Genomic DNA, 12,646 nt, shown 5'->3' on the forward strand with positions numbered 1-12,646 from the left:
TAACTACAGCTTACGCGTTCATTGCACTTCAAGGAGAGCTTGCAACGCATAGATCAGTTAAGGTCATGGATTATTCCAAGTTAGCAGAAGGGCGCATGTTTCTCAACAGATCACAAAACACTCATCTTTAAAGTTTTCAAACCTTTTCTAAAGAATTTGTAGATTTTTTGACCTTAAATATTGTGATGTATGTGTGAATTTGTCCCTAACTGTTGGTTGTAACCGTCTTGCTAATCAATAGATGGAGCCTCTTCCAAAGGAGGCCTTTTGTGTTCTTGCTCATAATTGTAAGGCACTTCACATTGGTGGAGAAGCTCTTCTTGCCCTTGCAATGTCTTTCACGCTTGACACTACTTGGGTGTTTTTCTAATAAGTGAAATGCCTCTAGTGTTTGATGTATGTAATTCACATGTTTGAGGGTGGGCTAATTCACATGTTTGAGGTTGGGCTAAGCTCAATATGGTTTATTTTAGTTGCCATGGCCCTTTACTTTGCTTTATTCCCAGTACAAGACACTGTTGCCATACACGCGTTTGATACACGCGATAAGTTACGAGCGTGTGTATGGTCACGCACGTATATGAGTAGTATCGGCGGGCACATGTATATTGGCATCTACATTCGCATGTATACTGGTTTCAGAAACGCGTGTATATACGCCCAATTATACACGCTTTATTACACGCGATAACAGAGAACTTTATTAAGAAAAACTCCATTCCTTCACAAAATTAAAAACCATTTTCTCTAAACCATCTCATAGTACATTACAGTATATATCATTACACAATCCCACTACATGCATTTACAACAATGTAATATATTCAAAAATAAATCATGAGATGATAATTAAAAGACAACATATACAATAGAAATGTCATCAATTTAGAACGATACAGTGATGGATTGGTTAGGGTTCGATCTCATCTTCAATAAGATCCATCCTTGCCAAACGATCAACATCAATATCCATTTGATCAATTTGTAAGGCAACGATTAAATTTATTCCACTATCGATATTCTGTCCATTGATAATGGTACCGATGCCCTGATCATCCTCATCAACATCACCATCATCCTCAATGGTAGGGTCATCCTCATGATCATGAGAAATGGCACGCTCATCCTCATTATCACGATCATCTCTTATTTCTTGATCCATCGATCACAACATCTTCATTGGCAAGTTCAACATCATCTTCATTGCGGCTTGCTACATCCTCCATATGCTCCATATCAGTGAATGTATTATACATCACTTTGAAATGTGGTGCAATAGGGATGAGGTACCACCATTTAATGTCATGCACCATTGGCAGATAGATAACCTACTCAAATACACATATTGCAGTAATTAATTAGCATATCAAAAGTCAAGGGGTACGCGAGCTTAGATATATATGTACATGAAACACATTAGTAAAAAAATGCATATCTTCTCACATTGTTGTGGCAATACAAGCCTATCTCTCTTTGTTTGCCAAAACTTTGTAGAGTCAATAGTTACATAGCCACTTGCATGGCGTTTTATCGTTGCATTAGGCCCTTTTTCCACCACATTCATTTGCCATTTGACATCCAAAACATACACAAAGAAGCGACGAAAGTCAAGCCTAAATATGTCTTGGATTGTGCCACAATAATCATCCATTTTTTCATTGGCTCCCTCAAAGCTACTAATGACACCGCAATCTTGTGTATTCCTCTTTTCATCAATTCTTTGTGTTTGAAAATGATTGCCTTCACACCATATAGCATTGAACATAGTGCACTGGACCAAAATAGAAGCAATATTTGTGTAAGCAATGTGAATAGCTAATGCAAAACATTAGTTCTATGTACCTTTAACATGCATCCTCGTGCATACTCCCATTCTTCTGCCGTGATATGCAGCCCCTCATCGCTCTCTGCTCTCTCCATTTCCTCATGTAACCAATCAACATGGATATCATTCGGAAGTGTTGCTAGATGCTTAGGGTATGCCTTACGAGAGCCAACACAACTGGCCACACGCTGTATGCGGTGCTTTTGAAACCAAATGGATTCACTCCATCCATACCTAGGCCAAGTCTCAAGTTTCTGGGCACTGTTTTAAAGCTGGGCCACTCATCTTCAATATGCTTCCTCAATATGCTTCCAAGCAAGAGTGTCTGCGAGAATTCTCCACATGCCATCATCCGATCGATGTGAGGAATGCCATGACATGAGCTCTGCTATGGATTTGCACTTGAACACGTGTTTGATGTGAGGAATTATAGGAAAGTGTCACAAGACTTTACGAGGTACATCAAAACTCTTCACATCTGTTCTATACCTTGCTTCACCACAAGTGGGACAATGTCGAGCCTCCTTATGCATCCCACGAAAGAGAATGCAATCATTGATGCATGCATGTATGCGATCATAATCCGATCCTCCAAGAGATGTCACATAGCACCTCGCTATGTCTCATGAGATGGGTAGTCTATTCCCCTTTGGAAGCATGTTTGATAATAGCCTGCATCCAATATCATCAATTAGTCCTAAACCCTAAACCCTAAACCCACTAATTCAAATTTGCAAGTTAGAATGCTTACTTCAATAATGCGTCAAGACTTGTATTGCTCCATCCATAAACTGTTTGTATATTGAGTAGTTCAAGTGAAGCACGTAAAATAGAGTATGTGCACCCTTCAAAAACCGGTGTCGATGAAGCCTTGTAAAGATGCTCTTGTTCCATATCATCGTTGTCCATACCTTTGGGATCATCCCTAAAAATATACCGCACCATATCATCGTTGTCCATACCTTTGGGATCATCCCTAAAAATATACCGCACCATATCATCAAACACTTCCTCTTCCACAACTTCGTGGGATGCAGGGCTATTGTCATCCCTTTCCCACTCATCTCTGACAATAGATCCCGAAGCTCCAACATCATCTCCTCTCGACGCTTTGTGTGCTCTCGCCGCGCGTAGGGCACCATGTTAGGGTGTGGTACTACATCCTGCTTCAATTAGAGTATATATATTACAACTCCATTAATTTGGACACCATGAGTCATTTGAATACTATCAATTTACATCTAGTCACCTCTAAACCTGTTTGATTCCATTCTCCATACATGGAGATGTGATTCAAGGTAATTCGACGTGCTCGTACAATGCATCCTTGACATCAATTACACATACACTTGATCCTTTGTGCCAACCACACATCACGATTACGATGACGCATTGTCTCATCCTCACCAGAACTGCTTGGGGAGGTTGATGACATCCTATGTACAAAAGAGCAAACACATAATCATAATCAATTTTTAATGAAAGTATAAAAAGTTTCTATATCCTGTGTTGATCGCGTGTAATAGCGCGTCTCTACTATTTTAAATCGCGTGTAACAGCGCCTCTAGCTGTGTAAAATCGTGTGTATGAACGCGGCTGTTTATTATACACGTGAATATACACGCGACCACCTTTCTATACCGAACACATAACCCACCGCCTTCTCCAAAAACCATTTTCAATCGTGTTTATTATACATGCGCTCCTACATGCGACCACCTTTCCATACCTAACACATAACCCGCCGCCTTCTCCAAAAACCATTTTCAAACTCCCATCTTTCCTCTCCTTCTTCGCCGCCAAATCATCCCTCTTCCAACAGAGAACTAAAGCCAAGTGCAAGGAGCAGACACGGGTGAAGAAAACCAGCCAAAAAGAAGGCTCACTTTTCCAGAGGTGAGTCAGTTTATTCTTTGTCCTTTCTCTTTCCTTCCATTTGTTTATGCGATTGTCTCTTTTCCTAATGCGATTGTCTCCGTCCTTCTCTGGTCGTGCCTGCTTCAGTATTTTTGTGAACGATAGTGATAGTCTGGGCATTCTTTTTAAGAAAGATTTGTCAGTGGTCTGTCGTTTTTGAAAAAGTTTTTGCGTAGACCGCATGTACGAGCGCGTGTATGTCTGCGTGTATCCTGTTTGCACAGATTGTTCACGCATAGATACACGTGTTTTTGGACGGGTTTTTACACGCGACTGTGTTTGTCCTTAAAGTTTACCCATGCTTGTGTGTCTTGCTTATCCTCTTGTCCAGCTTGCATGTTTGGTCATCCAAAGCATACAGATTGTCCATCCAGCTCAAGAGAGAGATGATCCCATTTGCATATGGCTTGCCTTCACAAAATCATATGTGTGCTAGCTTGCATGTTTGGTCCTCCAAAGCATAGAGATTGCCGATCCAATCAAGAAATAGATGATCCACTACCTAGCATTTTGTTACTACCTACCTATGGATATTAATCATGTAGGAGGATGCATCAGTTGTGGGCTTTCAATCTTCATCTTTGTGCTTTGATACATAGAGTGATTCCCTTCATGGCGACTGTGCTTTGATACATAGAGTGTTTTCCGGCATCGCCATCCCCTTTATCGCCTCTCATAGTAGCTCTTATCGCCATCCCCTTCATGTATATACTTTTATTTTTGCAGATTCTTCATGGATCCAGGTTCTTCATCCGATCCATTTGCGTACGACACTTGGATGATGGAGATCCTAAATAATTTTGGGCACCATCCTGGTCCAGTAGTTGAGCTTACAGAGTACATGTATGCCCATCCCCCTCCTGGATTCCCTGGTATGGTCACCCCGCTCCCCCGAGTATCCATGTCACTCCACTGCCGTCTATGCCTGCGAGTCCAACGAGACAGCATGCAGCTTCTCCTCTTCCACACCCACTGAGGAGACATACCCCATCCCAGACACACTCACGCACACCCTCCCAGGCACCGTCACATCAGGGCCCACAGCCACCATCACGTACTCCCTCACAGCCACAGTCATGTACACAATCCCCCAGTCGTGACTCCACCCACAGTACAGAGGAGAGCAAACGCCGTAGTAGGGAGAGTGGGAGTGGAGGATGCGGTGGGTGCTTTGGTGGGTGCTTTGGTGGGGGAGGTAGTAGGGCACGCGTTGAGAGAGGAGGTAGAGGGAGAAGAGTTAGAGGAGATAGTGAGGATGAGGAGGAGGTGAGAGAGGTGGAGGGAGTGATTTACTATGATGTGACAAATAGGGGCAGGGTAGTCATGGATGCGAGGGGGAAAGAGATAATGGAGTACACATGCATGGAGTAGTTTCAAACCTGTACAAAAATTGTTTTATTAAATTTAAAGATCAAAATAGCCGATTAGTTGGGGAGGTGATAGATGTTGTACATAGTCGGTACCCCAATCTCCCACATGCGACATTCTCGGATGTATGGGGAAGGATGTGAATAAGGGAGACCTTAAGTAATAAAAGATCTCATCTTAAGTAATAAGGGAGACCTTAAGTAATAAAAGATCTCATCTCAAGAAACTCGTGTACGATGATGGGCTAAATGTAGTTGCGGGTGGCTCTCCAATCGAGAAACGTGCTTCCACTGCGCACAAACACGAGTGGAAGGAGGCAAAGAAACAAGCAGAGGGTGGCGTGAAGAGCAGGTAGCATGTGGAGGCACGACGGATCCATATGGAGACCATTGGATCTTCGCATTTCGGATCTGGCGACATCGAGTCATGGGAGGCAGAGTTCGTAAGTATCTTGCCACTTTATTTGATTGTTTACTTAATTCATTGATTCTATGATTGTTTTAATCTTACAAATTATGTTGATTATGTTATAGCGAGACGGGTTATGGGGAGGAAGCCCATAGCCCACAATACTGGGTATGCTCTCGCCGGCATAGCACACGTGACACGTGGGCCCTCTTCAGAACCAAGGGATGTATTACGGATGCGCAGTTTGAGATGGCCATGAGACCATACGGTCAACAGGTACTTAAAAACTCTAAACGAATGATTTTGGTTTATTGAATTACATATATATATACTTATATATGATATATTACTTGAACAGGCACAAGCTGCTGTGTTGCACCTGCTGATGCTCTGGCCACCACTGATGATCCACCCGCCGCCAGTGCTCCTGCTGGACGTGAGCAAGCACTAATTATCGGACATGTATACCGATGTGAGCTCATCTGATCATGGAGGGAGCAGCGGGTCATCATCTGGGGGTCTGTGTAGTACTCAGACTTATAGTATCGCATTCCATATATTGAGGATGTGGTTGTATATATATTTTTGTAACTGAAGCCATGGGTTTTTTTAGACAAACCAATTTGATTTTGTATATATTTGTTTATAATTGAAGCCATGGGCTACTTCGACATATGGACTCCCTTGTATATATGTGTACACATAAAATTTTGATAGTAATATTGAATCATGAATTGATAGTATTGCATTCATGTCTGTCTTGAATCATGTATTGACAATGTATGCATTCATGTCATTCTTGAATCGTGTAATGACAATGCACTAAATCTTCCTCGTGGTGGATGGTGCAATGCACCCAAAAAAAAATCCAGAGAGTGCTATTGGGTGCTGAAATGCTAGAACAGCATTCAAGCACCCACCAAATAGCACTCTATGGATTTTTTTTTTTTGCTCTCTGTTCGCGTGTATAGACGCGTCAACTCTATAAAAGTCGCGTATATATACGCGGATACTTTGTGAAATGCACGTGTATAAGCACAGCTAAATTGACAAAACCCATGTGTAAGCCCTCGTATCAGCGCGTCTGATTGCGTCTATACACGCGCTGATACACGGGTCCGCTACTTTTTTTCCACAAGTCATTTTCCGCGGCTAGGAGAACGGGTATGAGCCCGATCCCTTGTAGTGTCCATTGCCAGCAAAAGCACGATCATGGGAAAAAAAAAACAAGAGTGGAAGGGTGAGGCTTGGGTTGGTGACAAAGTGGAAATTCTCCTCTGTCTCTAGCTCCCCCTTCTCTAAATCTAAGTATTTTTCTCTCTCTAGATCATAATTATATTTCAAATAAATCAAATTACATCATGAAGGTTAGTATGGATAGATAATTCCAATTGTTAAAAAGAAGCTTTGAGGAGATTTTCGAGATAAAATTCTTCCTATCAGGCTATGTACAGCTCTGTCTTGAGAAAGCACAAGGCCAACAAGATACCTCAATGACATACTGCAGTATGTTAGAATGGATAGAGGATTACCCATAATCAAGATGAAAAAGCACCATGAATAAATAAAATATGCTGTGCGCATACTGTATATTCCAAAAAAGCTATGTACATACTGTTTTTATGCTTGCGGATAAAAGTAGTGTAGACGACTTTGTCGTATACGACTTTGTCGTATAAGCGTGAAGATGGCCTTGAGGAGCTGCGTGAAGTCAAAGTCGCTCAAGAGGAAAACGTTGATCACCAGCCATAAATTCTTTAAGCTTTGAATTGTTTTGCTTGGTTATATGCATGATCTAGTATTTGTAGGTATGGGAAGCATTCATATATGGGGATGAAAACTTATTCAAAAACCACTTAGGTTTGTTAAGTTCGTGGCCAAGAGAATAGTTCATTCATGATAGCCACCACAAAAGCAAGAGGGTTAACATGCATCCATGGATTTGAAGCGGTCAGAGTAGACTGTCATGGAATCAAGATCACACCTTAATACTTTGTGCTAAAGTAAATATTTTAAGCAAGTGTTAACCATGAGAAAAGTAAGGGGTTACATATGACGCTCATGGATTTGAAAATTTGTTTACATTGTTAACAATGAACAAAGGAAGGGGTTACTATACGATGCTCGTGGATTTTGTTTATAGACTCACAAGGAGCTAAATCCCACTTTAGTGTTTGTTAAGTTTGGGAAATTCATGTGTCTACCTACCTTAATAGTAAAATATATATTTTTAAAGACTTTGTGTAAGTTATAGGTAGCTAGTTTGGGCTGTTGTACACCTTTGTACATGTGAGCTGATACAAGGAGACCTGCATCATCATTATCTTCTTAACAGCAAGCATCTACGATTTTGGCCCTCCAGGCACTAGTACAAGTAATCCTCGTACATTTTTTTAGAAAATGTACATATTTCTAGTGTAATTTTTACTAATAATGTATATGTTTTTTCGTGTGTAATTTTCTATATTCTTTTTACAAAAGTATGCATACTTGTCAACAATTTATACTCTTATACAATGTTTAACAATACTCATTCTAATGCTTTGGAAATAGAAATGGCAAAATACCTTAATGTTCAAGATCCTGAAGGTCCCTCTTTCAATTCAAAACAATTGAGTTGGACGCTTGAGTCTTGTAAGAAATCACCCTATGGTGTTATTCAATACGCTTGTATCCCTTGGCATTGTATCCAAGCATTTGTACAAGGGGGGGAGTGCTTATCTGAAACACCCACATCCTTCAAGAGAGTGCACCATAAAACAATTCTTGAGAACTCTCATAAGGTGCCAAGCATTGATAGCTTCAAGTCAAGTAGACCTCTTAACTGAACAAAAATTAAATCTATTTTTTTGTTCTAATATTTTATTTAAAGAATGTCACCTTTTTTTTGTAGCTATTAATGTTGTTATGGTCCAAAAGACTTACGAGGACAACTACAAGAGAATCATTGTTTTTCGACGCTTAGTTTCTACGCCTAGTCGCGTCGTCGATATGTGCGTAGAAATAGATGTCAAAATATGCGTGGAAAAAGACGTGAAAATATCTGTCAAAATATACGTGGAAACAAGCATTGAAATATACGTTGAAATGACAGTCAAAATTTAAAAAAAAACAAATTTAAATTTATATATAATATTTGCTAGTTCCCATCTTGGGGTGTGTTTTAGCCTTCTCTTTCTACCTCTTTGCAAGCATATGTGTCTATGAGAGAGAGAGAGAGAGAGAGAGAGAGAGAGAGAGAGAGAGAGAGATCAGAGAGAAAGAGAGATAAAGAGAGAGAGAGAGAGGGGGGGCGAGGGAGAGAGGAGGGTATAAGCATCACGCTCTTTAAAGGAGAAAAAATGCTAGCTCCTCCTTCTCATCACTAAGGTGCAATTAAGAAAGTGCTCTGTTTTACAATGAAATTAAAGTTCATCATCAACTTGCTCGTTCCTCAGAGCGAGATCCATGGCTCCAAATAAATCTATTTCTAGAAATACTCCATCATTGTTGTCAATTGGTGGAACCGGTTGTCTTGTAGTAGTAGAAGGTAACTCATCCATGTTGTCATCCTCTTCTAGCTCTAGCATGAGAGCTGTCAATGCATCATGATCATACTCAGCTTGAATCTCTTCTTCTTCTGGATTATCTCTAGTGTCTATTTCTCATTCAAGATGTATTTGCTCAATGAGTACACTTTCATCCGATCCTAATCCCGTGTGAGCCTCACCTACTTCCTCAACTAGTATGTCTTCTTGTTATTCAATAGGTGCTAGTGGTGTATGCTCAACCATCACATGATCTAGGGAGAGTTCCTCAGCATCTCGCAACTAATCAACTGCTATTTTCACCTCTTCTAATATTTGTTTTCCACGTGGATTTATTTAGATCACAAATAACCATTTATGATCTGTCGGGTCTTTATCACAAAGATGACTTGCTCACAGTGCTCTAGTAGCACAAATGTGTCCCTTTGGTCAGTCATATCTTTGTGCAGTCTACTTGAAGAAATCCACACTTGTCTTTGCGTACAGTTACTTGCACCCCTTAAGTTACCAACTTGAGCCATTTCACATAAAAAATGAATATATCAAACTTTTTGAATCCAACTTTGATAATATCTTGGATTGCTCCACAATAATCTAGCATGCCTACTTCAGTATTGCCATCACTTGCACTTGAATGACTTTCTTGCATGAAATTAGCCTTCACACCACAATCAAATGTTGTTCTCTTTTTATCTATTCCTTCTACTCGAAAGTGATGTCCACGGGACCAAATTGCCCCAAACTTATGATACTGCAAGCACAATAAATAAGTACTTTTATTGTATAAATTCATGAAAGAACAACATAAAAGACAATGCGTAGATATCTCTCACTCACATACATGGAAATCACAACCATATGCAAGCTCCTCCTCCTCATCACTTATTGATTCACCACATTGCCTTTAGCTTGTAGTATGGTTTGCTTGAGCCATTTATTAGAAGGAAAGTCTGAAAGAAGTGCAAGTTCTGTTGGGTACAATAGTGTGCCGGTTGTTCGACTCCTTCTAAAACTCAAACGAGCTTGGTCCCTTTCAGCCTTCACCAAGTTATATCTCTCGATCCATTTCTCCATAGCATGTGAGTTTAAGATGCAAAATTTATTGATCTTCTCAAGCAATGCTACATCCATTGTTCTCACAAGGCCTTTCCCTTGTGGCTCTTCCCCAACTAGTCGATCATCTTCTTCTTGTGTCCATAATCTTAGCATATCGGGATCAGACGTACTGAGAAATTCAGCTATATATACAAGTGATTCTTGAACAAGCCATCCCATTGCCATACTACCTTCAAGACGAGCTCTTTGATGAACAAGTCCTTTAAGTGTCTTCATCAATCTCTCCAAGAAAATTATCCATCGGCTATGGACAACCCCAGCCACATCAACTTCATCAACCACATGAACTAGCAGGTGCAATTGAATGGTTAAAATACTTGTTGGAAAGTATTTCTCAGCCATTGTTAATAGCCTCGATGGAGTTTAATCGTGCTGCTTCCAATGTGTCTCTACTAATCTCTTTCCTTGATATCCAACGCACCACTGCATCAATTTTATAAATTTTTGCTCTAATATCATCATTTAGGCAATCCTTGATGGCTATAGGAAGCACGAATTGCAAGAATTTGTGCCAATCATGACTCTCCAAGCCACTAAGCTCATCGTCCTTTGTAAATGCTCCCTTCAAGCAATGCATGCATCCTGTAGGGGTACGAAACTCACTAATGCACTTCTTTACATGCCGTTGCTTTTCCTGTCTCATGACCCAAGGTGCTTTTGCTAGCTTCACCTTTCCACCTGCTCTATTTTGGGCCCATAAGTGGTGCATGTGTTGAACCTCTTGTAAATCATCTCGTTGTGCCTTGCTCTCCTTTGCTCCTATGATGGTTTTCCAAAGCACCTCGGCTATATCCTTGAAAATGTGCATTGGGTCAAGAAGATGGTTCACTAGAAGGTCATTCTAGTATGGAAGTTGATGGAAAATGGATACACGCTTCATTCCTCGAGGTGTACAGGTTGGATCCAGCTCCCATAAGGTCCTCTAATCACTGCTCTTCCATATGCGAGGATACCTTCCTAGAAATCCCTCATGCAAAGGATGGTCCACTGGGAGATACTTCTTGTGGCCCCTCGTATACTATCTTCTTCATAGACTTTGAGTATCGAGCCTCAAGTTGCAGCCACATAATGGACATCCATTATACCCGAACACTGAAAGCTCTGTAGAACATCAAAAAAGATTGTAGCAGGTAAGTTTGGATGATAATCATAACTTAACATAATATGTTAACAAGCTACAGTATTACCTAAGCACTCTTCATAGCCAGGCTAATCATGCATAGTCCACGTAAGTATTCCTCTCAATGTTAGCGCACGTTGTCCAAACCTCTTGGAAATACCATGAACTTCAATGCCCTCCCATAGAACACGAAGCTCCTCAACTAAAGGGGCTAAATACACATCCATGTTCTTCACCTTGTACTTTTGAGGAACTATCAAAGATAATAAAAGATGCCCTTCTTTTATCGCTAGTTAACTAGACAAATAGGCCATGTACTCCATGATGAACTTCGTAGACCAAATGGATTCACTCCATCCATCGCTAGTCCGAGTCGAATATGGCGAGCCTCCTCCTGAAAGGCTACCCACTTCTCTTCAATGTGCTTCCATGCAGGGGAATCTGCATGCACACGCATAACACCATCCGGAAATGTGGAGGGTGGTAGTCGGTGGTATTCAGTGATAGGTAATTTGAAATGTTGGGAGCACGCAGGAGCTGGAAAGATTTTGAATTTGAATGAAAAGTAAGGATCATCGAAACACTCGTCGAAACACTCGTCAGAATAACCATGAAAAAAGCATCGAAATGATGGTGGAAAAAAGTGTTGAAAAGTCTGCCGAAATAACCGTGGGAAATAACAAACGAGGTCATCTGTAGTCACTATAGTTAAAACTTAACTATGCTTATGCATTAGTCCATCTGGTCTCTATAGATAAGATAGTTAATCTTGATAGCAATTTCTAAGGCAAAGCCTAATAACTTCTCTTTTTGGGAGAGTAATATCTTCCAATCTATTTGGAACTAGAGAAAAGTCAAAACTACAGAGTTTTAGGAATTCTAATGTGCTATAAAGCACGTCTCAGTGATGGTTCTCTAAAAATGAGTTCTAAGGTCTCTTTGAGAGCATTCAAAATAGCCAAAGTTATGTTTTCAGCATCAAATTGCCAACAGGGATTTCATTAACATCTTCACAATTTCGTGATCACGTTAACAAAACCTGTTGTTAACATATTAAAACTTGTGATCACATTGTATATTCACATGACCTGAGCAATGACCTGCCAAAACCCACTAGTCCCGTAACACCTTCGGGCTTCTTATTTTCCCGGTGGGCCCACCGGGATAAGCAGATATCCCGGCGGGCCCGTCGGAAAAACAAAGAACACCGGCGGGGTTCTGTTTTGTTTATAAACACTGCCCGACACCCATCGTGGAACTTTTGGGGAGATAGTCCTTGTTTTGGGGGCGTGATATCTCTCCTCAAAGTACTTGTAGAGCTCTCGAGTTGCTAGAAGTGTCCTCATGGGAAGAACGTCCTTATCT

General features: G+C 40.7%; 1 protein-coding gene across 1 annotated transcript in view; it reads left to right on the plus strand.

Moving 5' to 3' along the window:
* The window catches only part of LOC147603220 (drimenol cyclase drtB-like), a 1,726-nt gene extending 1,528 nt beyond the window's left edge, over positions 1-198 (plus strand). The window contains exon 1 of the mRNA XM_086796856.1: positions 1-198. This exon is cut by the window's left edge and continues 1,528 nt beyond it. Coding sequence (XP_086652982.1) covers positions 1-131 — 131 coding nt within the window. The 3' untranslated portion in view covers positions 132-198.
* Positions 199-12,646: the final 12,448 nt, after the last annotated feature.

The sequence above is a fragment of the Cibotium barometz genome, chromosome 64, assembly GCF_041138505.1.
Source record: "Cibotium barometz isolate CiBa-2024 chromosome 64, ASM4113850v1, whole genome shotgun sequence".
Taxonomy (NCBI): Eukaryota; Viridiplantae; Streptophyta; class Polypodiopsida; order Cyatheales; family Cibotiaceae; genus Cibotium; species Cibotium barometz.